We start from the raw sequence: 22,595 nt of genomic DNA on the forward strand, positions 1-22,595 counted from the left end.
ACGTACCAATCTATAGAGCAAAGAAAAGTATACAAGCCAGGTACAGTGGCAAATATATAGAAGCTAAGAGGAAAAAAAGGTAAGGCTTTGAAGAAACTAAAAAAGCAGAGAAATGAAAGCAACAGACAGCAGTATAAGGATGTGAGAAATGAATATTTTAGAGTAAGAAGAGAGGAAGAAAGAGGCTTTGAGAAAGATGTGGTGTGGAAAAGTGAAGATTAACCCAAGCTTTTCTACAAGTATATCAATGGTAAGATGAAGAATAAGCAAACAATAGAAAAAATAGTTAAAGGAGGAAAGACATACCAAACAGTAGAGGATATGTGTGAAATAATGAATGAGAGCTTTGAGAGGTTCAAGACTGTTTTCACTGAAGAAGAGGATTTTACATAGAACATTGCATTGTACAGGCTTGCAGGAAATCAGTGCACAAACAAGAAATTGGAAGACTACTAGAAAATTTGGATGTCAGAAAAGCAATGGGACCAGATGGTGTATCAGGCTGGGCAATAAAGGAATGCAAAAATCAATTGTTAGAACCAATTTGGAAAATAGTTACCAGCTTATTAAAGGAAAGGAGAGTACCACTAGAATGAAAGAGAGCTAGCATGATTCCAATATTCAAAGGAGGAAAGTCAACTGAGCCATTAGATTGCAGACCGATGTCACTTAAAAGTGTTATACAAGTGTCGTGGGAAAGATATGTGAAATTGCTATCAAAGAAAAATGGGTTAAATATCTGGAAGAAAAATAATATTGAACAGACAATTTTGGTTCAGGACAGGAATTTTTTTTTTTTTTTTTTTTTTTACCATGTGGGCTTTTCGCGGGAATTTATGGACTAAAGGGGATACTTATTCGGGTACCTCCTATCTCAAAGCCCATCCGCTAGGAAACCGTTGCCCCGAGTGAGGAAGCCCAACCTACACTCGGACCGTGGACAGGATTCGAACCCGTGCGCTTGGAGACCCCTCGGACCCCAAAGCGCGCATGGTTCTGCTGTACCAAATTTACTGAGTTTCCTCTACTCAAGAGTAGTAGGAGGACTGGAGAGCAGAGATGGATGGATGGACACTGTACCTGGACATAAAAAAGACTTTTGATAAAGTTCCACATAGCAGATTACTTTGGAAGTTGGAGAACATAGTAGGACTGAGAGGAAAAATATTAGATTGGATAAGGGATTACTTGAAGGATTGAGAGATCAGAACTGTGATCAGAGATACATACTTGTCTTGGAGTAAAGTAACAAGTGGAATGCTACAGGGGTCAGTGCTAACCCTCATTATGTTTCAAGCATATGTAGATGACAAAGTATGGAGTGACCAATTATATTAATTTGTTTGCTGATGATACAGAATTGACAAGAGTAATTAAGATCCAAGAAGACTGTTTGCTGCTGCAGGAAGATATAGACAAAATTTACGAGTGGAGTAAGAAGTGAAATTTAGAATTCAATGCCAAGAAATACCGCAGAATGGAATTAGGAAAGAGTAAGAGAAGACCAGTATGGGACTGTTTGTTGGGAGAGGAACACATAATGAAGACTAAAGAGGAAAAAGATCTAGGAGTGGTTGTACAAGAAATTCAGGGGCCTGAAAAATAAATAAGTAAAATATTTAGAACAACATATAAAATGTTGACTATTATTAGGGTAGCATTTCATATGATGTGGATAAGGAATATATGATGAAAAAATAAGAAATTATCAGAGGATAGCTGCAAAGATGAAAAAGGCTGAAGGAAATGGGACTGCCAACCTTACAAGATAGAAGAGAATGAAGAGACCTTATAACATGGCGCATAAGATAGTTAATGGCATTGAAAAGATAGACACACAAGACCTGTTACTGGTGACAGAAGAAGCTGGAAGGACAAGAGGACATGCAAAGAAGAGGCAGTGTGAAGGATATTTGGAAAAAAAAAAGAAAAAAAATTACATAGAATGTTGGAAAGTGGAATGCATTAAATAATGAAGCATAGCTTTAAAGAAATATTAGAAAAGAGGAGATATGGTGACAGGATACTGAGCCCCCCTCAAACCAAGTACAATACAACTAGATAAACACAAAATACTAAATACACACACTTGTACATTCAATCCTTCACTATTCATTCACACAGCTATTGCATATTCCAGGTTAGGTTACTAGTGTTTTCTTTCCTGTGTGTGTGCGTGCGCCCGCCCGCGCATTGTTTCATAATTCATGTCTGTATATATGTTAACTTGTTTGTATTTACAGTGTGTGTGTGTGTGTGTTACTAGACAAGTTCATGTGGTCAGCTGAAATGCCTTGCTATGTATATTACTCGATCTGCTTGCCTCCTCATTTAAAACTGTTATTGAAACCGTGTATACTTATGCACTGTAAATAAATGTTATCCTGTATAAGGTCCTGGTTCATGATGTGCCTTTTAATTTACTGTTTAAACGTGTGCCTATAATGCAGGATGTTTTTCGAGGGATAAAAAAATAACTGCTGTGTTAGAGCCGGATCCCCTTTGTGGCCACATGAGTCCTGGAGTATACCTGAAAATTACGCTTGGCAGCTATCCCGTCTTCCTATAAGGAAAGCAGAAATGGTGATATTGTAACTTTTAGGAAAGAAATCACGCGAAGATCAGGATCGTTGTGTTCACTCGGCGTCACAACAATGGCAGAGCTCGGCGGGCCCACATATGCATCGCTAACCCCGGCCAATCCCACCATCATTAATGGTCTGGCCGCCGTTGACATGCAAACGGGCCAACACCTGCCCCCCCACCCCCAGCAGGTGATGAGTAGCGGCGAGCATGGCCTGGTGAGCATGGTCGCCGCCACAGTCATGCCGCCGCCCCCCGCCACCCCAGACCAGCCCTCAGGGGTCTCCACAGGCGCCGGCCCCGCCGCCCCTGGTGCTCCGGCGCTGCCACAGGACGCTCAGGCCAACACTGTGGACAGACATAATCTGGTGGCCGTGCTGCAGTTCCTCAAGAATAACGGACTGAAGGTGAGGTGAGGTGTGTGCAGGGCTACTCCTCAGCTGATACTTTTCGTTAAGCAGCGTACCTGCGTCTCCTTCATTCAGCCCTTGTAGTTTGGTTGGGGTTTGTTGTCTAGTGTGTAGTGCTTTCAATTATTTACCAGTAATGTTTGGCGGCCACTCGTGGAGGATATATCTTAGCATTGTGGGCTCTGGGCTGTGTTGTGTGCTGTAGTTGCCACGCTGGGCGGGCTAGGCAACGTGGGATATTGTCGTGATAGACGGGAAATGTATACATTTGGAGGTAATTGATTGCTATTTTATTTCATTTTATTCTTTCACATTACGATTCTGTTGTTATTACCTGGTTAGGCGCCCATGGATGAAATCCCACGATGGCTAGCTAGTAAGTAGGTAGTAAGACTAGAAAGTGTGCCATGGGTCTATAAACAACACAAATAGGAACAAGGTAATTAGGTACAAATCCGGTCAATTTACAGTTTCACCCAACCATAGAATTAGTGATGTGGTTTATGTTTTTTTCTGGTGAGAAGTGTAGTGAAGTGATTGATGGTATATATGAATATTTTCTAGTTAAGCTTACATTACTCATTGAGTAACAAACAGTCTGGCTTAGTGGCCAGGAATGTAACCCCCCCCCCACCATTAACATTGTTTTCTATGGGAAAATTATATTTGAATAACATTATATCTTCAGGAATGTAACGCTCGCATTAATCAAGTTAACTAATTTTATTGAGAAATAATTCTTCACATATTTCCCTAATCTACCCATCCACCGTAGCTCCTAATCATCCACAATTTGATGACAGAGGTCATAGCTTTTCCCGATACTTTTATCTACCTTAACTGCATGTGTCGTTATTTTATTGCTGGTATTGTTGTCATTACCAGTATTACTACTTTAAAAACAAATTGTTGTAAAAATTAAAGCAATCTAACCTTTGAGGCTGTGACATGTTTATAGATATTAGCTGATCAGAACCCTGACAGGATGCTATCTGGCAGTGAGAAGTAACAGCAAGTTCATGATCATAACAAAATACATCAACACCATCACCGTTATGGCAGGAGGAGAAAAAAGATTGAGCTACACAATCTCCTACCAACTACAAGTGGTAGATTATGCCAAGGAGCATGGCAATAGAGCAGCTGCAAGGGATTTTGGCCTACCACCTATGTAAAATACTACCATATTTGTTGGCTCATAAGATGCATCTTTTTCTCCAAAAAAAATCTCAGGAAATGACCCTGCATTCTATGATGACAAGGTTCAGTATTGAGGCAGTGGTTGGTGATAAGTTTGTGACAACAGAGGCTTTAAAATCAATCCTCATACATCTTCACACATGTAAATAAAGTGATGATTGGTGCTACATCACAAAACAACTCATTCTTTCAAGGCAACAGTATGTAGTAAGTCATACTTAACGGTAATTCACATAGAACGACACTAGTCAGAAAGAATTTGCCTAAATTACCATGCACCAAATATTGTATGAACCAAAACAAATGTGGTTGGTGTTGGGGATCTTGATCTTGACACAGGTTAGCTTCACTACATTCTTTACAGAGTGATGCTGCACTAATATGTATTTATAGGACATGTTGCTTTGCTTTAGCACACAATAGCTATGCCCACAGTCACTTACCAGACATGCTCTTCCTTGTGTTGCAGAGGACTGAAGACTTCCTGCGCCAGGAATGTAACTTCTTTGACATAGTTGATGATGAGAAGCAGGGACTGGGGGGTGACACGGAGGTTTCCAGTGTGTTGTCAGCGTACAAGAGTGAAGGAGACCCGGCCAAGTATGAGGATGCTTACAAGGCACTCCATTCTTTTATTGAGAAGAGTTTGGATCCATACAAGGTAATTAAATCCTCTCTTCCTGCTATACAATATGATTTATTAGTTTATTCCTGTCATACAATGTTATCTGATCCTTTATTCCTTTTCATACGGGATGATCTGATCCATTATTCTTATCATATAGAGTGATCTGATTCTCTTTACAAGATGATTTAGTCTTTATTCTTGTCATGAAAGGTGATTTAATCCTTTATTCCTGTCAGGAAAGGTGAATCAGTCCTTTATTCCTGTTATAAAAAGTGATATAATCTTCTATTCCTACCATATAGGATGATCTGATACTCTTTCTGCCATTCAAGATAATCTTATCCTCTATTCTTGCCATACATCTTGTTTTCAACATCTGTCTATTATTTTTATTTTTATTTATTTATTTATTTATTTTATATTTAACTTGAATTTTTTATATTATTATTATTATTATTATTTATTTGTTTATTTTATTTATTTATTTATTTTTTTTTCTTCTATGTTTAATTCTGAAACTGCTCTCAGTTCTCCATCCAGGTCTTCATTCTTGCACTGTTAATGCACCATAAACTGATCTAACATCCTTCGTTCCTATGTCACCACTAACAACAAACAACCCTTCATTCCTACACCACTGACATCATCATATCTATTTCCCAAAATGTCTCCCATACAGCATGAAGTGGCACAGGTGCTGTACCCAGTGTTTGTGCACATGTACCTTGAGCTGGTGTACAATGGGCATGAGGAGGTGGCCAAGAACTTCCTGGAGCGACTCAAGGGCACACAGGAGGAATATTACCAGGAGGACATCCACCGCCTGTCCCTTGTCACCAACCGGGAACACATGTCAGGCTACCAAATCATGGATAACTTTAGGTGTGTGTGTGTCTTTGTTTGTTTGTGTTATTAGTTGCTATTTTTTACTGTATTAAGTTATACTGGTAATATCTTGTTTTCCATTATCAAATGATCTTAGTTTGCCTTAAATATGTGTATATTGTTGGCACACATAAACATCTTTTCCTCTGGTAATGCATCCTGACCTACAGTAGAATTTAGAACAGAGGTTCACAAGAAGATTTCCAGGAGTACTTAGATGGCTGATCTAATAATATCTTTTGCAGTACCATTGCGCATTGAGGCAGTGTCAGTTACTAAAGTAATGTTCTGCTCGATGTCAGATTACTGGGGATTCAGATAGTTGGTCTTTGATGTCTGATCTAATAATATCCTTTGCAGTATCACTGCATATTGAGTTAATGTCAGTCACTGAATTAACATTCTGTTTGATGTCAGATTACTGGGGGCTCGGGTAGATGGTCTCAAAACTCAGGGAGTTCTTAACAAAAAAAAGGTTGAAAACCCCTGATATAGAATCTTGATCATAATTGAAACTGAAAATACTGATCGAGATTCAAAATGTCGAGATATAAAGTTAACTTCTTATGGGGAAAAATATAATTGGGACCAAAGCCTTACCAACTAATTATATAATTTCTGTAAACTTTCTAGCTTACACCTAAAGTTTCACACAATATACATAAGTTTATATATTAAAATGCTCTAGGAGTTATAAAACTTTATTCCAGTTTTCTGTAATGTTCAATTTTTTCTCCCCCTTATGATAATTGTGTTTCTCACTTCTGGGTTTTTTCGCAACACCTTGTGGTTCTTGACTCATTCTTGCTCTTACCCACCCCTGAGCCCTTCTATTGGCTGCAAGAAACAGGGTGAATGGCATCCAGGTAGCCAAGTGAATGATTTTGACCACACCCTGGGTTTCAACAGCTGACAGATGGCAAGTACATAGGGTGTACAGTAAACGCTCGATATAATGGACAATATGGGACAAGGGTATGTTGTTATATTCCAAGATCCGTTATAACCGAGGATCCGTTATGTCTAATGGAAATACCAGACAGATCCGTTATATCCTGAAGTTTGTCCGGTATTTATACCCACCACTGCCCTACTCCCATGGCACGCCATGTAGAGTTCCTAGACAACATGTTATGGGACGACACCCTCACTATAATGGATGAAAGTCCATTATATTGAATGAAAATTCATTATAGCAGGGCGTTTGTCCAGTCAGATTTTTTGTCCGTTATATCCAATATCAGGTATATTGAGGTCCTATGTATCGAGTTTTCTTTATTCCACAGGACATTATCCCTGTATCCCCACTGCCTCTTTTCCCTATCCTTGACTTGGGACAATCGATAAGAGATGCTGTAGATATTATTCATGAAAAAAAAAAAAAAGATCAAGCTTTAATAAGGCAAGAAGAAGAGATAGGCCACAGAGAGGTTTGTTTATCAATGTTACTACACCCTACCCCCCCATGCCTATAGGGTGTATGCATATCACCTGTGAGCACCATGAGTGATGTCATTACCCTATTATAGTGCACTGTTACCTTCTGGAAGCTTCAAGAGCACATTTTTGAACACAAGCTACCATTAGGTGGGAGAGCAATTGAAAAAACACATCATTGTTACTTGTTTGTTTATAATGTAAGCAGATGAAAAACAAACAATCAAGATTTGTGTAATTTGATCCACATATCTGAATTGTGAGTTGTTGATAGTGCAATCGAGATGCAAAATATTGAGATGAGATTGATGGAGACTTGAGACTTTACTATAGTACACTATTTGGAAAACTTAATTTATCTATTCAATTTTATTTTGTTGGTTACATTTTTTTTTTTTTTTTTTTTTTTTTTTTTTTTTATGTCCTCTGTTAACTTCTACATTCTCTTACATCTTGTCTCCTCTCTCTCTCCTTCCTCCTTCTCTCTCTCCTCTCTCCTCTCCTCTCCTCTCTCCTCTCTCTCTCTCCTCTCTCTTCTCTCTCTTCTCTTCTCTTCTCTTCTCTTCTCTTCTCTTCTCTCTCTCTCTCTCTCTCTCTCTCTCTCTCTCTCTCTCTCTCTCTCTCTCTCTCTCTCTCTCTCTCTCTCTCTCTCCAGATCAAGCCAGTTTACAATTAGACTTTCCCGTGACACCTACTCCCACCTGAAGCGGTTCCTGACAGAAAGTGGCGGAGGACCTGTCCCAAGAATTATTCATGACCGACTGTACCTTGACGTGTATGAGGGAGTGCCAAGGACTAAGGCACAAGTGACGGCCACAGCAGGTGCTCAGGAAGGGGAGGCACCCAGGCAAGGTGTGTGTGGGTGAAGGGGTGACAGTGATGGAGGGAATGGAGTGATTGTTGTTAGGTTTTGTTGGTATTGGAGAGAATAGGAATGTTATGTTGTTTGTTATTGCTTTATCGTTTTTCACTGGAAACTAAGAATGTGAATGTGTGTGTAGTGCTTTTCTAGCATTACGATTTTGTGGTTATCTACTTTTGCATTGTTTATTATTAAGTTTTATCTTTTTAAAGTGGAGGTGACAGGGTTAAGAGTTTGTGTGTGTGTGTGTGTGTTGCATTGTCTGGGCTACTCCATGTGAGATTGCTGGCCTGGTGTTTAAATAGATTTGTTATTATTATTAATGCTAATGATGTCCTATTCATTTATACCAACATTACTACTGCTGTTGGTCCTACTACAACATTTGGTGTTGTACAACACTATCCATAATGAGTGGCTTGAAAATCACTCCTACTTTTAATGGTCATAGATGATTTGTTCCCTAATACTCACCTTTGTTATGGCTTTCTCCACACAGCATCTTGATATCCCCAGTGTTCTTCCATCTATTCCACCAACTACAACTAAACCATAGAAAACACTCACCATTCTTTCCTCTTCCTTTAGTTAACAAGGCAAAGATCTACTATGGACTCTTGAAAGAACCTGAACTTCCTAACCTTGCGATGGAGGAGGAGGAGGGCGAGGAGGAAGGAGACAAGCCCAAGAAGAAGAAACCTAAGAAAGATGCATTACAGAAGAGCAAGAAGAATGACCCCAATGCTCCACCAGGAAACAGAATACCTTTGCCTGAGCTGTAAGGTGGTGATGGTGGTTGGTGGTAGTGGTGGTGGGAGTGGGCATAGAGGATAGGGTGATGATAAAAGGAATGTGTAGAAGAGAAGGATAAGAAAGATTGAAATGTGAAATAAGGAGAGGTTAAAGATAATGAGGGGAGTATTTGATTGAGGCCGAGATAAAGAAGGAGGTGGAGGGAAATGTTAAAAAGAAACTATAGAGGAGAAAGAGGAAGAAGGAGGAATTAAAGATGTAAGAATCAAATAATAATGCAGTGGAATAGGAAAAGTATGAAACTGGAAGGGTGGGAGACAGAAATAAAGATATAAATAGCTAGCTAGATTAAGATTTTATTAAACTAAGCTTCACTAACTGAACTAAATCTAGATACAGAAGAAAGACTATTGAACAATCTCCTCAAGACCAAAAACCTAAATTAAACTAAACTCAAACAAACTTAATCTAGTCCTCAAGACCTAAACTGAACTCAACCTAACCAGATTTTACCTTAACCTCAGACAGAAAAAGAGAAGGAAATTAATCTCAACCAGTAAACCTGCATGGGGACTGGCAACATAGTAACTCACACTCTCTCTCTCTCTCTCTCTCTCTCTCTCTCTCTCTCTCTCTCTCTCTCTCTCTCTCTCTCTCTCTCTCTCTCTCTCTCTCTCTCTCTCTCTCTCTCTCTCTTCTTATATATAGTTGCTAACACAGCAGGGCACATAGTCCATAGAGAGCTCAGAGGTCAATGGACAAAGACTATTGTATACTGGATCTAGTTTATATTGGCATATCAGTGTCTTTATGAGAAGTCAATAAAGCAATCTCTCTCTCTCTCTCTCTCTCTCTCTCTCTCTCTCTCTCTCTCTCTCTCTCTCTCTCTCTCTCTCTCTCTCTCTCTCTCTCTCTCAGTTTTCTCCTCTTACATAAAAAAAGAAAGTAAATAAAAGTGAGAGAAAATAAAGAAGATAAAATTAAGAGCCTGTTTATGTTTATTTTCACCACACCTGAAGCTTCAACTCTTCTATTTTCTTCCATCCAGGCGAGACATAGACCGGATGGAGCGAGCCAAGGCCTTCCGAGACACACTGAAACGCGTCACACTGCAGAAGGACACTCTACCATCCATCTGCTTCTACACCTTCCTGAATGCAACGGGGAAGTGAGTGTATTGAGTGTTGACAGATGGCAGGAGGACCAACAAAAACTGAAAGAGATTCATAAAGTTATTTTAGGGATAAGGACTGGAGGTTACAGGAAAGGTGACTGTGATGGAGGAAATGAGGACTGAAGAATCTCTCTCTCTCTCTCTCTCTCTCTCTCTCTCTCTCTCTCTCTCTCTCTCTCTCTCTCTCTCTCTCATCATCATCTTTATTAACTCTATTTAATTCAATGCCACAAGTAAACAATACAATACATCAACCTTTTTTGGCAGCATCACATCAGTTGACATATCGGACGACTCAAGCATTCTGGCATATGGGACATCAGATTCTCAGATTAGAGTTCAGAGCATCACGCCCATCAAGCTGAGGTGCATGAAGTCTGCAGAGCAATTGAGTGACATCGACAAGGAGGCTGGTATGTGTGTGTGTGGGATATATGTGGTTATATACAGCTGCTTCTCATTTACCAACTTACATGTTCTACCACTTAAATTAAAGACATGCCTTACGAACTGCTACTAGTAATGTACAATATGATAGTGTACTTTTTTCTTTTCTTCTTTTTTCCCCCCTGTTGTGGTATTGAATTGTGCAATACTGACACCACGTGTTCGTCCCACCCAACATTACCTTCCCTCAGAGCTGTCAGGTCTGCAATTTTTCTGCCCATTTGGGCTATTTTGCTGTGAAATGGGCAGGAAAATTTAGGTTTCTGTTGGTTGGCAGTTTATTGGGTTGTTTTGGCTATGTTGAGCTGGTTTTGGGACTTATATCATAGAAATTAGTCTAAATCTTTTCTTTATGTTGTTATTAGAGCTAATTTCTTTATACTTTACAGTATGATAAATACATAAGTAGATGAAGATTATTGTTAAAAAATCTGAAAATGTGGCAATAACACAGACAATGCTCTCGCAACTGATGGCGTATAAACACAACATTGGAGCATATGTATATTGTGGTGCAGTCTTGTTATCCAACTACATTGCATCTAACCTTAACCTTCCCCTGTGTATTGCTCCTTTGAGACACTAGATGAAGGTCACTAAAGCCTAAAGGTGCATGCACAAAGAAAGTAGGTTATCAGTATGCTGGTTTCCAGCACCAAACCTGTGCAATAAGGTGACCACAAAGGACACAGACAGAGGCAGTAACTGTCATTAGTTGCAATCCACCAGGTATACTAAGATATCAAGCTCATCATCTGATGACTTCATACTGTCTATAGTGTTCATACAAAACTCAAGAGGAAAAAAGAGCAGTACATGAAATAAACTCTAAAAAGAGAAGAATTTTGAGAATATCATAATGATTTCAGTGATGTGTTAGCACACAGCCTATTCACAATATTCCTGTTAGCATGGTGCTTATTTAATCTATTCCACACTGGTTGTTTCTTTCATATACTTTGTATGTCAGGAGTTCAACATATATCCTGCTATCTACTCAGTATTATCCACCCTTGTAGATTCAGCGGTGAAGAATGATCCCAGCAAACAGGAAAGAAAGTTGAAGCAAGCTGCTGGTGCTAACACACTCAAACCTGCTTCCTCTGTGCACACTTACACTTGTCTATATGGTGTAATTCTTGGTGTAGGTCAGCGTGTGTGGGGCAGTCTTGCATTCCTTGTGCATGTATCCTCAGACTATCCTCTCTGCTGTGAGTTTAGAAACACAATGGTTTAACTAGATACTGATGTCCTATGGGAGCCCCTTGCTTACCAATCTGGTTGTTGGAACAGAACCTGGTTGTTAAGTGAGGAGAATCTACACTGAGTCCTTAATATTTTCACGTAGAATGCTTATGTTGATTATCATCTATTGGAAGTTTCATTATTTTGTTTGTTCGGATTGAATATATTATGCACTATTTTTGTGTCTTGTTATTTATTATGTATTTTATTACATATTGCCCATTTTGGAACCTGGATTTTGCTCTGTATCACTTTGGTTCTCCTGTGATGATGAACAAGTAATATGCATGTGTGGAAGAATCTGCAGAGAGGCTGTACAAGTGTTTAGCCTGACAATATTGTATTTTTTTTCATGGTTATAATATTATTAACAGTGTGTGTGTGTGTGTGTGTGTGTGTGTGTGTGTGTGTGTGTGTGTGTGTGTGTGTGTGTGTAATTCACCACTGTTGCCTACTGGTCACCCAGCCAGTCTTCCCCATTATGGAGCAAGCTCAGAGCTCATAGACTGATCTTCGGGTAGGACTGAGACCACATCACACTCCACACACCAGGACAGCGAGGCCACAACCCCTCAAGTTACATCCCATATTTATTTATTGCTAGGTGAACTGGGGCTACACATTAAGAGGCTTGCCCATTTACCTCGCCACTTCCCGGGACTCAAACCCGGACCCTCTCAATTGTGAGTCGAGCGTGCTAACCACTACACTACGGTGTGTGTGTGTGTGTGTGTGTGTGTGTGTGTGTGTGTGTGTGTATTCTTGTTTTACATCACTTTGTTGTTTTATGAAATATTTTTAATTTTACAAGACTAAATGATGCTTGTAATATTATATCTTTCAATGCCTCATTGCCATCATCATCATATTACGAAGTATTCATAGGTTATGAAAATCTAAACATACAAATAAAATATCACATCTCCATTTCATAACCATTTCCAGCCCCACTACTCTCCATTGATACTTTTCCCTACATGTACATTTTACATTTTCCCTCCTTGCAGACGACGTGTTGGTGCGCATGATGGATGAGCGTACAGCCGAGCCAGTGCGCACACTTTTGGGTCATGCAGGGTCTGTGTATTCTGTCAGCATGAGTCCTGACCGTAACCTTCTGCTCAGTGCTGGGGAGGATGGCACTAGTGAGTCTGTGTTTGCTGAGTAGTTGTATAAGGGGCCCGGGCTAGTAGTTACACTGTCATGGTTTGTATCTTCAGTTTTTCTTGAGTTGTGCATTACTTGTCTCTAACATTTTCTCTCTCTCTCTCTCTCTCTCTCTCTCTCTCTCTCTCTCTCTCTCTCTCTCTCTCTCTCTCTCTCTCTCTCTCTCTACTCAGAAGTACAGAAAAATTGAAAATGAACAAAAAGTGATCTTGATCACTTCATACCTCTCACTGCAAAATACCAGTTAATGTACACTACACAAGAAAGCTCCTAAATACTGAAGTTATGTCATTATTGTGTGTAAATTTAGCCAAACTCCCCTTGAAACCTGCAACATCTGTACACTAACATGTTTTTGCTAAGTTAGTTCCACCTAATCATATTTTTTTAGTCTTAGATTATTTTAGTTCATAACAATTCCAGTGTATTCCAAGTACTTGTATTTCTATGTGTCCCAACTAAAATTTACACATATTTTTCATATATTATTAACTTCATTACTTCTTCTGCCACTACCTTACCACCACCACCAATTTGCCTACACCAGTCCGCCTGTGGAGTCTGCAGACGTGGACATGCTTGGTGGTGTACAAGGGCCACATCTTCCCTGTTTGGGACGTGCGGTTCTCCCCCTACGGCTATTACTTTGCTTCAGGGGGACACGATCGCACCGGCCGTCTCTGGGCCACAGATCACCACCAGCCTCTCAGAATATTTGCTGGACACTTTTCTGATGTTGATGTGAGTTGATTTTCTTGTACTGGTAATTCTCAATTTATGCATGTTTAGATTATGTGATTTTGAAATAGCACAAGGTAAAAACTAGTTATTTTTCAAATTACGTAAATTATTTAGAATAATGGAATGTCAAGGTGCTTTCCTGGCATGGCAAGTCTTGAGAGTTTAAAGATTCCGCAATATGTTAGTTTGGGCCACCATATTGTCATCATAGCTGATTGCAGCATGGAAGCACTTCACCTCCCAGGACAGCTAGTGATGTATGATAAATGTCGTCAGGAAGATCAGCATATTCCATCTTGCTGTCAGTTAAACACTGTTACTGAAGCAATAACAATCTTTTGTTTATTCCAAGTGAAAGGTGCACATGTTTTTTTTTTTTTTTTTTTTTTTTTACCATGTGGGGTTTATAGGATATGTACTGCAGAGACTGCAGCCATTCCAGGAATGGATTAATCTATTTTACTTTGATTTCAATGGAGAAAATGGTTTTGGTTCATATATATATATATATATATATATATATATATATATATATATATATATATATATATATATATATATAATTATATATGCAGTGGAACTTCTAGCAGTGCATAGATTAGTTTAGTAATCACGTTCACTTTAAGCAATTTTTACATTACGTATTCTCTTCAGGAATGTATCCTTCGTGTAAATTGAGAAATTCCTGTATTTGTATTTCTGGTTTGTTTCAGCGATGGACCATTTAATTAATTACACAAGCTAGTCTAGGTTAGATTTTCTGATGATCAACGAGTTGTTTTTTTACACCATGAGTTGACTCGCTTCTGTTGCATTATTGGTTTGTTATTTCAGAAATGGACCATACAAGCCTCAATATTTCTTTGATGTTGAGTTGATTTCCTATTTTTTTTTTTTTTTTTTTTTTATTTATTTATTTATTTATTTATTTTTTTTTCTCTCCAGATTGCTCTGAGTTAAGTTAGGTTAGCTTGTTTTTTTTTTTTTTTTTTTTTTTTTTTTTATAGGAGAGAAGGCCAGCCAAGGGCAACCCAATGTTAAAAAAAAAAAAAAACCCACTTGTTGCAGTTCTCTGAAAGATAAGAAGGGTTATCCAAAATTAGGGAGCAAATGTCTTGATACCTCTCTCTTAAAAGAAGTCAAGTCGTAGGAAGACAGAAATACAGAAGCAGGTAGGGAGTTCCTGAGTTTATGAATGATTGAGAATACTGGTTAAATCTTGCATTAGAGAGTTCGACAGAAAAGGGATGATAGGAAGAAGAAAGCCTTGTGCAGTGAGGCCACAGGAGTGGGGGAGGCATGCAGTTAGCAAGATCAGTAGAGCAGTTAGCATGAAAATAGCAATAAAAGATAGAAAGGGATGTAACATTTTGGCAGTGAGAAAGAGGCTGAAGACAGTCAGTCAGAGGAGGGGAGTTGATGAGATGAAAAGCTTTTGATTCTATTTGATATCTAATAAAACTGTGTGACTAGAACCCCACAAACATGCGAAGAGTACTCCATACAGGCATGGATAAGGCCCTTGTATAGAGTAAGCAGTTGGAGGAGCGAGAAAAACTGATGTTGATGTGTTTGTTTTCTTGTGTTATGTTTTTTAGTTTGTCATTAATTTAGATTACTACATTACTGGATTCCTCTTATAGGTCGTTCAGTTCCACCCAAATAGTAATTATGTGGCAACAGGCTCCAGTGACCGCTCCATTCGAGTGTGGGATTGTCTCAACGGCAACTGTGTGCGTGTGCTGACCGGCCACAAGGTAGGCACTGCTGTCCAGTTATTCCCTACCTCATCTGCATTTATTGTATTTTTCTTTTCTGTATTACTTTTAGTGTATTTTTCATTGGATGAGGGCCTATCATCTCTATTCATACAAGACAAGTGGATAATGATTCATAATTTGGCGTGAGGTGTATATGTATGGATCTCTTATCTAGTACACAGATAAATGTAATGTAATCCTTATCTTTCATTTTCTTTCTTGGCTTATTGAAGCAGATGAGTCCATTCACAAATAGTAACTGGTGTTTTTTTTCCTGCAGGATATAATTGACGCTTTAGCATTCTCACCATGTGGCCGATTCCTTGCTTCAGCTGGTGGGGACAAGCGTGTGCTAGTGTGGGACATGGCACACGGCCACCTCATTGCTGAGATGGCCTCACACACATCCACCATCTATGCAATTGCCTTCTCCAGAGACTGTAATATTCTAGCTTCTGGTGAGTTAGATGTCCCATGTATTGTTTGAAAAGTGAACTTATAACTCTTTCCCTTTGTAGTAATGTCAGGTTACAAGACAATAGAGGAATTATACATATATAGGAAAGTGAAAATATGGCATTGTTATATACTGATCTAACACAAACGATAAGATATAAGTAAGGAAAATCTGAAGTATTATTGAAGGAGAATAGTAACATATAGTATGGGGTAAGGAAGTGATAGATTTGTGTTGGTCATAAAAAATACAGTGGAAGGCTGGAATGCAAAGGAGAAAGGGTGAAGATGAAAATACTGAAATAATGTACTGTAAATGAAGAGTTTGGATGGAGCACATGTTGAAGTAGTTATGAATGCGGCGAGAGGTGCTGGAAGGGAAAATATTGTCATGCTATTGGTTACTAGGAATAAAAGTAAAGAGAAGGTGGCATGGGACTGAAATTGAGCTGTAACAGTAGTATGCTAATTCTTTCCAGTCTTTTAGGGAACTTGCAATTAAAGTGGGTTCTCCAGCTAGTTTCCCTCTTGCATAGAAAAAACAGCAGTAGTAGTATGATATGGATAATGATCAGAATGATTAGCAGCATTAGTATGATGAAGAGGGGTCACCTGAGTCTCACCACCTGGGGTATCTCCACAGGTGGGATGGACAATTGTGTCAAGCTTTGGGACTTTAGCCGTGTGATGGAGGATAACCATGAGGACGACACCAATGTGACCAACAATCCTGATGTGAAGCGCAGCAATGAGTCTCTTCTGCTGGGCACCTTCCCCACCAAGAACACACCAGTTCTGGCTGCTCACTTCACACGCAGGAATGTCCTCCTTGTTGCTGGGCCTTTTGACGGCTGAGATGAGTTGAGTTTTGAAATCCACAATGATTCTTCTGCTCAGCTTTTTATTCCTTTAATACTTGTTTATATCAATTTGCTGTCTTGATGGGATTTGGAAGGAATTAGTGAGTGGAGGTTGTGTCATTGTTTCTTTATCGTTGTAAGTTATAACTTCTGAATCTTTGGCAAAACATGGATAAGTGCATGCCAATTAATCTTTCCCCATCAGAACCAACTATAGAAAAGCAAGACAGCAGCTAATCACTGTAATGATAGGCTGGGTAGAGAACATTGACAACGAACCATAAAAAGTCAACAATTATGACATGTTGCATTAAACTTATCATATTAGGATGCAAATCTCTTTTCTTCAGTGGATGTCATAATTCACAACTTCAATAGGTATCAGGCAGGTATTTCAAAAATAATTCTTTCACAATTCCTAAGTAAGACTATTATTGCATTTTGGTGTATAACAAATTACCAGCACTTTTGACTGATTAGGATCAAGCACTGTCCTGGATCTAAGTTTACAGTGGATCAATAGAATTACTTACGCACCCAGGAGAAAGTAAGCAAAGAAAGGTCTTACAACACCTAGAGTTAATTTGAAAAATTATAGTATAAGCATGCTTGTGGTAATAGAAATAACTGACAGGTACAACATGCATGCTTGTGATCTTAGAAACAACCTAGAGTTGATAAGGATAGGCATGCTTGTGATGTAGAGAACTTGAGACCTCACTTTTAAGGGATGTCACCGGCTAAAGACAAAGAAAGAATAGTTGGATCATTAAAATGGTTTATATATTTCAAATTATAGTACTGACAAATGTGTACAAAGTTTAAAAATTCTTTTGAAGATTTTCAGGATTTCTATATATATATATAAAGTCCTCGGTTAATGCTTGTATATATCATTGTAGGATTGAATGTTTGCTTGAGTTGTAATGTTTCATCTTCATTCTTAGTGTGGAAGCATTAATAGAGCATTATTTCTCAAGACTTTGTGAGAAATTACATTCATGTAAAAACCAGTTACATTAAGTGAGGACTTAAAATTTAAGGTGTACATACAATTATTTATTATTTTTCTACTTCATAAATGTTCAAAAGTTATTTTTAGATAGACATAAGATTAGTTGATGGAGGAGCATCGCATCACTTCTTGGTCAATCACTTCACCCAATAGAAATTTACATCTTGTCATTCGAAACCATCTATGTTATTGCGAGGCCTTGTGATGTTCTGACTGGGCATTTGTTTCTAGTTAATAATGCCTTAGTAAAATTTGTATATAAAGTTAGAAGAAGTATTTATTGACAATGTTTCAGATCTAAACTCCCCAGGTGGGGGCTGAATTCCAGACCTTAGTACACAAGAATAGTTTGCCCCACACCACATTGTTTATCCCACAAGGCTTTTCTATCCACCTAATTTCCCAAAGTCCATAAAAGTTACATATAACTTCTTATCCTTTTATTATTTATAATAGGTACTTTTAACTGTACAAGATTGTAGTCTGACTTTGCAGTTCAGTGTACACACAAAGTGGTCCATTGTGCCAAGCTCGGGAGGCTGAACCACCTCAACAAGAGTTCCTGAGCACAATGGAGCACGCCAAGTATTTACTAGATGATGTGCCAATCAAGTTTGACCCCTAGGATAACAGTTTTCAATAATAACAATTTTAATACAGGAAAATAAAATTCAAACTTAACTGGTAAAGTTCATGACTGATTGAAACCAGCCTGGCACATGGCCAGAATAGGCTTGTTTATAAGCAGCTAAAATAATATAGTTTCAATAACTGTATATAATAATCATATTTATAACTATAACTAATATATATTTAGGGATTTTACAAAATTTAAGGCAGAAACAAGACTGGAAATTCTATAACTGTGATGGGCACATTTGGAGGCCTCTTCCTCAGAGCAGCACAAAATTGGCATCACCATAATCATGATGCTCAATAGCTTTTCAGTTGGAAGTGTATCAGACTTGGGCGTAGCCAGCCCCTCCCTGGGCTCCAGCCGCCCAAGTCCAATGTTGCCCACAAGATAACAAAAAATGTACAAGTGACATGTACAAGTGACATAGAAATTCTTCCCTACATTATAAAAAGAAATGTAAATAGATAATATACATTGTCACATGGCCAATCATGGTCAAGCACAAGAAGTGACGATTTTAATGAAGTGTGATGGTTTTTACTGGTGTACAGAAATGCCACATGAGCAAGACTCGATGCTCCATGTATGACCATGTTAGCTAGAACTCAACTGTGTAAAGACCAGCCTTGGTCGCTGTACAACACACAACTATCAGCTCTGCACATAAAGCTGGATAAACACCACATCCTTCCATCCTCCACTGAGGTGAGTGAGCAGGTATTAAATAGTCTGGGCGGCGATGGCCACTCATGCGCTGACTCCAGGAGCCGAGATCATCACTCACTCTCGCCGCACGGTGAACCTAGTGTGTCCATCCAGGAGTTCCTTTTTAAAATTTCTAACACATACTTGCAAGTTTGGGTGGAGGGTATAAACTACTAGAATTGATAAATAATGGGAATGACAATACAATGTGCAAATGATACCAAGTAACAAATGGAAATCAAGTTACATAACAATTACGGTATGTTCCACAAACTCATGAGCTCCGACAGGCCCGGCAGAGAGTGGCCCGTGTGATTCACAGATGCCCAATACGTACAAGGTTTTGCTAAAAAAACAGATCACATATTCTTTAATGATGAGTACTTTCAGAGTTATGGTTCTGAATCTCAAAACCTGACACATTAAATAACCGAGGCTTGACAAGATTTATTTCCAAAGTTAACCGATCCTTTTTAACAAGCTGAGACCCATGCATAAAATTTGAACCCAGGAATGTTGTAATCTTCAAGTCCAATGGAGAAAAGTGAGCTACCAGCAGCTGGGTATTGTAACTTACACTAGCATCACATTGTTCCACCTGCAAGAAACAGCACATTAGTGGCTGACACTGAGTTATTTCATCACATGATCATCAAGATGACACTAGTAAAACTGATTTAAGCTAAAAACAATAAGAATCAATATGGATACATAGTGGATGGGAATGAAGGAAATACGAGCTGGGAATCAAATATTACTTTATTCCAAACAAATTTTGCAAAAGGAACTTCAGAGGAGTATGACTGATAATTATAGGGATGGAGTATATAATTATATTCTACTGTCCTGAGGAACTCTGATAGTCCCAGATTGTGTCTTCCATCTTCTGGTTGTCCTGTGTGTTGCCTTCCAAGGCCTTGCTATAGGATTGGCTGAGGCAACTTGTGCTGCGACAATGTTACACACCCTCTTTGACATCATGTTTATTAATTTTTATGTATACTGACTAAAAATACTCTGTGCTGTTTCCTGATTCCACTTTTTAGCACATTTGCTACCACTCACTTAGGCCTTCATCTATATGGTTCAAGGCACTACATTCCTTGAGGTGGCATCACATTGAATATAGTGCATTAGTGAACCATGCAAACAAAGGAAAGCCACTTGCCAAGGTGGGTGGAAACAAATGTGCAAAAAAATGGTATTAACAAAGAGCACAAAAGAAGCCAGTCAGTAATTGTGTAGTGGCACAGGTCACTAAATTGGAGAGTGGCTAATCACATAACAAGACACATGACCTATCTGTTTCTAAAAGCTGAACTCTTCTTTTAAACCTTTGGGATGATTTTGAGCTCATTCCTCCCTCGCTGACCTAATCCTTCTGAAGGCTTATGGACCTGATTCTCAAAAACTGTGTCTTGTAAGAAACTTGCACCTTGACTGGTCAAACTCTTTCAACTATGTCTATCAGCTTCTTGCTGGAAGTTTGCCTACATTCACCCTATTCCATCAGGCTGACCATTCTAATCCCTCAAACTACTGCCCTATTACTTTAACCTGCTCATCTAAAGTTTTTTAATCTATCCTCAACAGAAAGATTATCAAACACCTATCACTTCACAATTTTCTATCTGATCACCAGTATGGATGGCTTTCTTTATGGAGTCTTGATTTTTTTTACAGATTTTGGTGAAACATTTTGCTATTGTCTTAGACTTGTCAAAAGCATTTGGTAGAGTCTGGCACAAAGCTCCACAATCTAAAGCTTTACATCCTATCAACTTCTCTCCTCTGACTAACACAGACTGTTTTGTCTCAGCTTTTTTCTCATTGTTGCAGTGTTGCATCTCTTGATATTTTACTGATATTTTCATGCCAACAGCACATCTGATCTTGCTAACGGTATGCTTCCCCTCCTCCTGTCGCCTGCTGCACAAGACTCTTCTCCCACCTCTCTAATGCAAGAGTTAATCAGTATTCTGAATCATTCATCCCTTTTGGTAAACTCAAGAACACTCCCTAATTCTGTATTAAACATCTACCTATGAATTGAACTCCTTTAAAATGGAGGTTTCAAGACATTTATCCCATTCTTTAGGCTAACTTTCTCAACCCTGTTCTAGGACTGGCATTTTAGTAGGCCACTTTGTTTGATTGGTTTTGTTATCTTTGGCTAGTTTTCCCTTTACAAAAAAAAAAATAAATATATATATATATATATATATATATATATATATATATATATATATATATATATATATAAATAAAATAAAAAAATAAAAAATCAGCACTCCTCAAGACAGTAGGTTATAACTCCAGCATCCCTATAACTACTACAGTTTGACTTCTTAAGGAGCTCAATTGCCAAAACTTAGTCAGTCATAAAGTACTTTGATTACCAGCCCATGTTTCCTTCAACCCCATCCTCAGTTCATTGCAATGTCCTCACAATAGATACATGCAGTTATGATCCAGGCCCATATCTAAAAAAAAAAAAAAAAAACATACCACAGAAAATCACTAAGTGATAACATTTGTAGCTACCTTGCCACAGGTTGTGTATGAGATGGAAATCTTATTTTTATCTTCTTTATTCCTTTTTTTTTGGGTATACCAGTTCTGTATTTTGTGTATATATATATATATATATATATATATATATATATATATATATATATATATATATATATATATATATATATATAATTGAAGGTGATGGCCAGTTTGGCATTAATAATTTTCTTTTAAGATATTTCTTTATACCTTAGAAGTGTCTTTTCTTCATTTTTTAATGCAGTGATGGCTTTGCCATAGCTAGCCATTGTTGCTAGATCTGGATTTTGGATCACTTGACCCTTCCTCAGTAGCTGGTGTTCTTTCTATGGTGGAAGTAGGAATGACAGACCATGCAGTCATGCTGGCTTTTCTATCCCCCTGCCAGTCATGGCTGAGGCCAGCCTCAAGCTGTGGCCACACTGATTGGCTGATCCCCTGGTTGTCTCGTCTCCCTATGATTCCGCCAAGCTAGTCTGCCTAGATCGTTATAGGTGAGCTAATACAAAACATATGACATCTACATTGCTTTTTTTTTTTTTTTTGGTGTCTGGTGTCATGTATAGGTTCACCTGCAAGCAAGAAAACTGTGAAGTCCTACCTACAACCTATATTGGCATGACAAACACAAAGCTCTCGCAATGACTAACACTACACTTAGCCTCCAGAGATCCAGAAAGTCACCTGCAGCAAGAGCACGGCATCACCATCACCAAGAAAGTAATAGAAGACAACACCAAAGCCACCAATGGATGCCTCGACAATACAAGACCAAAAAATCTTAGAAGCTCTCCACATTAAAGAAGATAGTCCCAAGCTAAATATGCAAGCAGTAGATCTACAAGTGCTGCCGAGCACAAGATGATCTAGGCAGACTATCCTGGCAGTCAGAGGGAGATAAGACACCCAAGGAACTAGCAAATCAGCATTGCTGCAGCTTGAGGCTGGTCTCAGCCACAAGTGGTAGGAGGGTATAAAGCCAGCACTACCTGTCATTCCTACTTCCACCACAGAAGGAATAACACCAGCTACTGAGGAAGGGTCAACAGACCCAAAATTCATGTACACCCGTAAGTT

General features: G+C 38.7%; 2 protein-coding genes across 3 annotated transcripts in view; one reads left to right on the forward strand and one right to left on the reverse strand.

Moving 5' to 3' along the window:
• The first annotated feature begins 1,733 nt into the window (after positions 1-1,733).
• Positions 1,734-17,890, forward strand: LOC123502767 (transcription initiation factor TFIID subunit 5-like). The gene is made up of 12 exons (XM_045252014.1): positions 1,734-2,990; positions 4,663-4,854; positions 5,501-5,703; positions 7,799-7,995; positions 8,594-8,783; positions 9,807-9,926; positions 10,200-10,345; positions 12,632-12,769; positions 13,339-13,532; positions 15,176-15,289; positions 15,573-15,750; positions 16,392-17,890. Exons 1-12 carry the CDS (start codon positions 2,655-2,657, stop codon positions 16,601-16,603), a joined length of 2,220 nt encoding a protein of 739 aa, XP_045107949.1. The 5' UTR covers positions 1,734-2,654; the 3' UTR covers positions 16,604-17,890.
• LOC123502768 (ras-related protein Rab-5B-like) overlaps positions 9,739-22,595 on the reverse strand; it is a 31,933-nt gene continuing 19,076 nt past the window's right edge. The window contains exon 6 of one of the 2 annotated variants that reach the window (XM_045252017.1): positions 9,739-9,971. The gene's annotated coding sequence lies outside the window, so the exon portion shown is untranslated. Of the gene's footprint in view, positions 9,972-18,048; positions 19,564-22,595 lie in introns of those variants that run through there. The other variant, XM_045252015.1, reaches the window with a different exon arrangement.

The sequence above is a fragment of the Portunus trituberculatus genome, chromosome 12 (genome assembly GCF_017591435.1).
Source record: "Portunus trituberculatus isolate SZX2019 chromosome 12, ASM1759143v1, whole genome shotgun sequence".
NCBI classification, from domain to species: domain Eukaryota; kingdom Metazoa; phylum Arthropoda; class Malacostraca; order Decapoda; family Portunidae; genus Portunus; species Portunus trituberculatus.

What these genes read in the sequence shown, in the direction of transcription:
- LOC123502767 (XM_045252014.1), top strand. Translation starts at nt 2,655, where the DNA reads ATGGCAGAGCTCGGCGGGCCCACATATGCATCGCTAACCCCGGCCAAT. An exon ending in CAAATCATGGATAACTTTAG is followed by an intron (nt 5,704 to 7,798) that starts GTGTGTGTGTGT and finishes CTCTCTCTCCAG; the next exon opens with ATCAAGCCAGTTTACAATTA. An exon ending in GTGTGCTGACCGGCCACAAG is followed by an intron (nt 15,290 to 15,572) that starts GTAGGCACTGCT and finishes TTTTTCCTGCAG; the next exon opens with GATATAATTGACGCTTTAGC.